This window comes from Passer montanus, unplaced genomic scaffold (genome assembly GCF_014805655.1).
Source record: "Passer montanus isolate IOZ18808 unplaced genomic scaffold, ASM1480565v1 scaffold116, whole genome shotgun sequence".
NCBI lineage: Eukaryota > Metazoa > Chordata > Aves > Passeriformes > Passeridae > Passer > Passer montanus.
Window position 1 is genome coordinate 341972 of NW_024358278.1, and position 657 is coordinate 342628.

The 657-nt window shown below is 73.1% G+C and overlaps 1 protein-coding gene across 1 annotated transcript in view; it reads left to right on the forward strand.

Annotated features, from left to right (window-relative positions):
* The first annotated feature begins 464 nt into the window (after positions 1 to 464).
* Positions 465 to 657, forward strand: part of LIPT2 (lipoyl(octanoyl) transferase 2) — a 2250-nt gene continuing 2057 nt past the window's right edge. The window contains exon 1 of the mRNA XM_039696991.1: positions 465 to 650. Coding sequence (XP_039552925.1) covers positions 555 to 650 — 96 coding nt within the window. The 5' untranslated portion in view covers positions 465 to 554. The remainder of the gene's footprint in view (positions 651 to 657) is intronic.

Genomic DNA, 657 nt, shown 5'->3' on the forward strand with positions numbered 1-657 from the left:
CTCCAACCCCAAACCACCATCCTGTGAGCAGCTGTTCCCTCTGCCCTGTGCCCTGTCCCCATCCTGTGTCCCTTCAGCCGCTCGCCATCCTACCCCCGTGCCCTACCCACGTCCCCCATCCACTTCCATCCCGGGTGCCCCGTTGTCCCCTCTCTGTCCCCATCCCCTGTGTCCCGTTCTCCCCTCGCTGTCCCCATCGCCTGTGCCCCGTTCTCCCCTCGCTGTCCCCATCCCCGGTGCCCCGTTCTCCCCTCTCTGTCCCCATCCCGGGTGCCCCGTTCTCCCCTCGCTGTCCCCATCGCCTGTGCCCCGTTCTCCCCTCTCTGTCCCCATGCCCGGCCGTCCCCTGCGGGCACCGTGCGCTCCCCACGCCCACCGGCTCCCGTTCCCGTCACTGCCCACATGACTCCGCCGTCCCTATCCTCGCCTGCCGCTCCCATCCCCGCCTCCTTGCCGCGTCCCCGCCTTCCCCGCCGCTGTTCCGTGTCCGCTGCCTGTCTCCGTGCCCCGTCCCCGTGCCCCCCGTTCCCTGCCCGGGTTCCCGCTGTCCCGGGATGTCGCGGCGGGCGGTGCGGGTGCTGCGGCTGGGCGCGGTGCCGTACGCGGAGGCGCTGCGGGTGCAGGAGCGCTGCGTGGCGGCGGCGCGGGCGGCGCGGG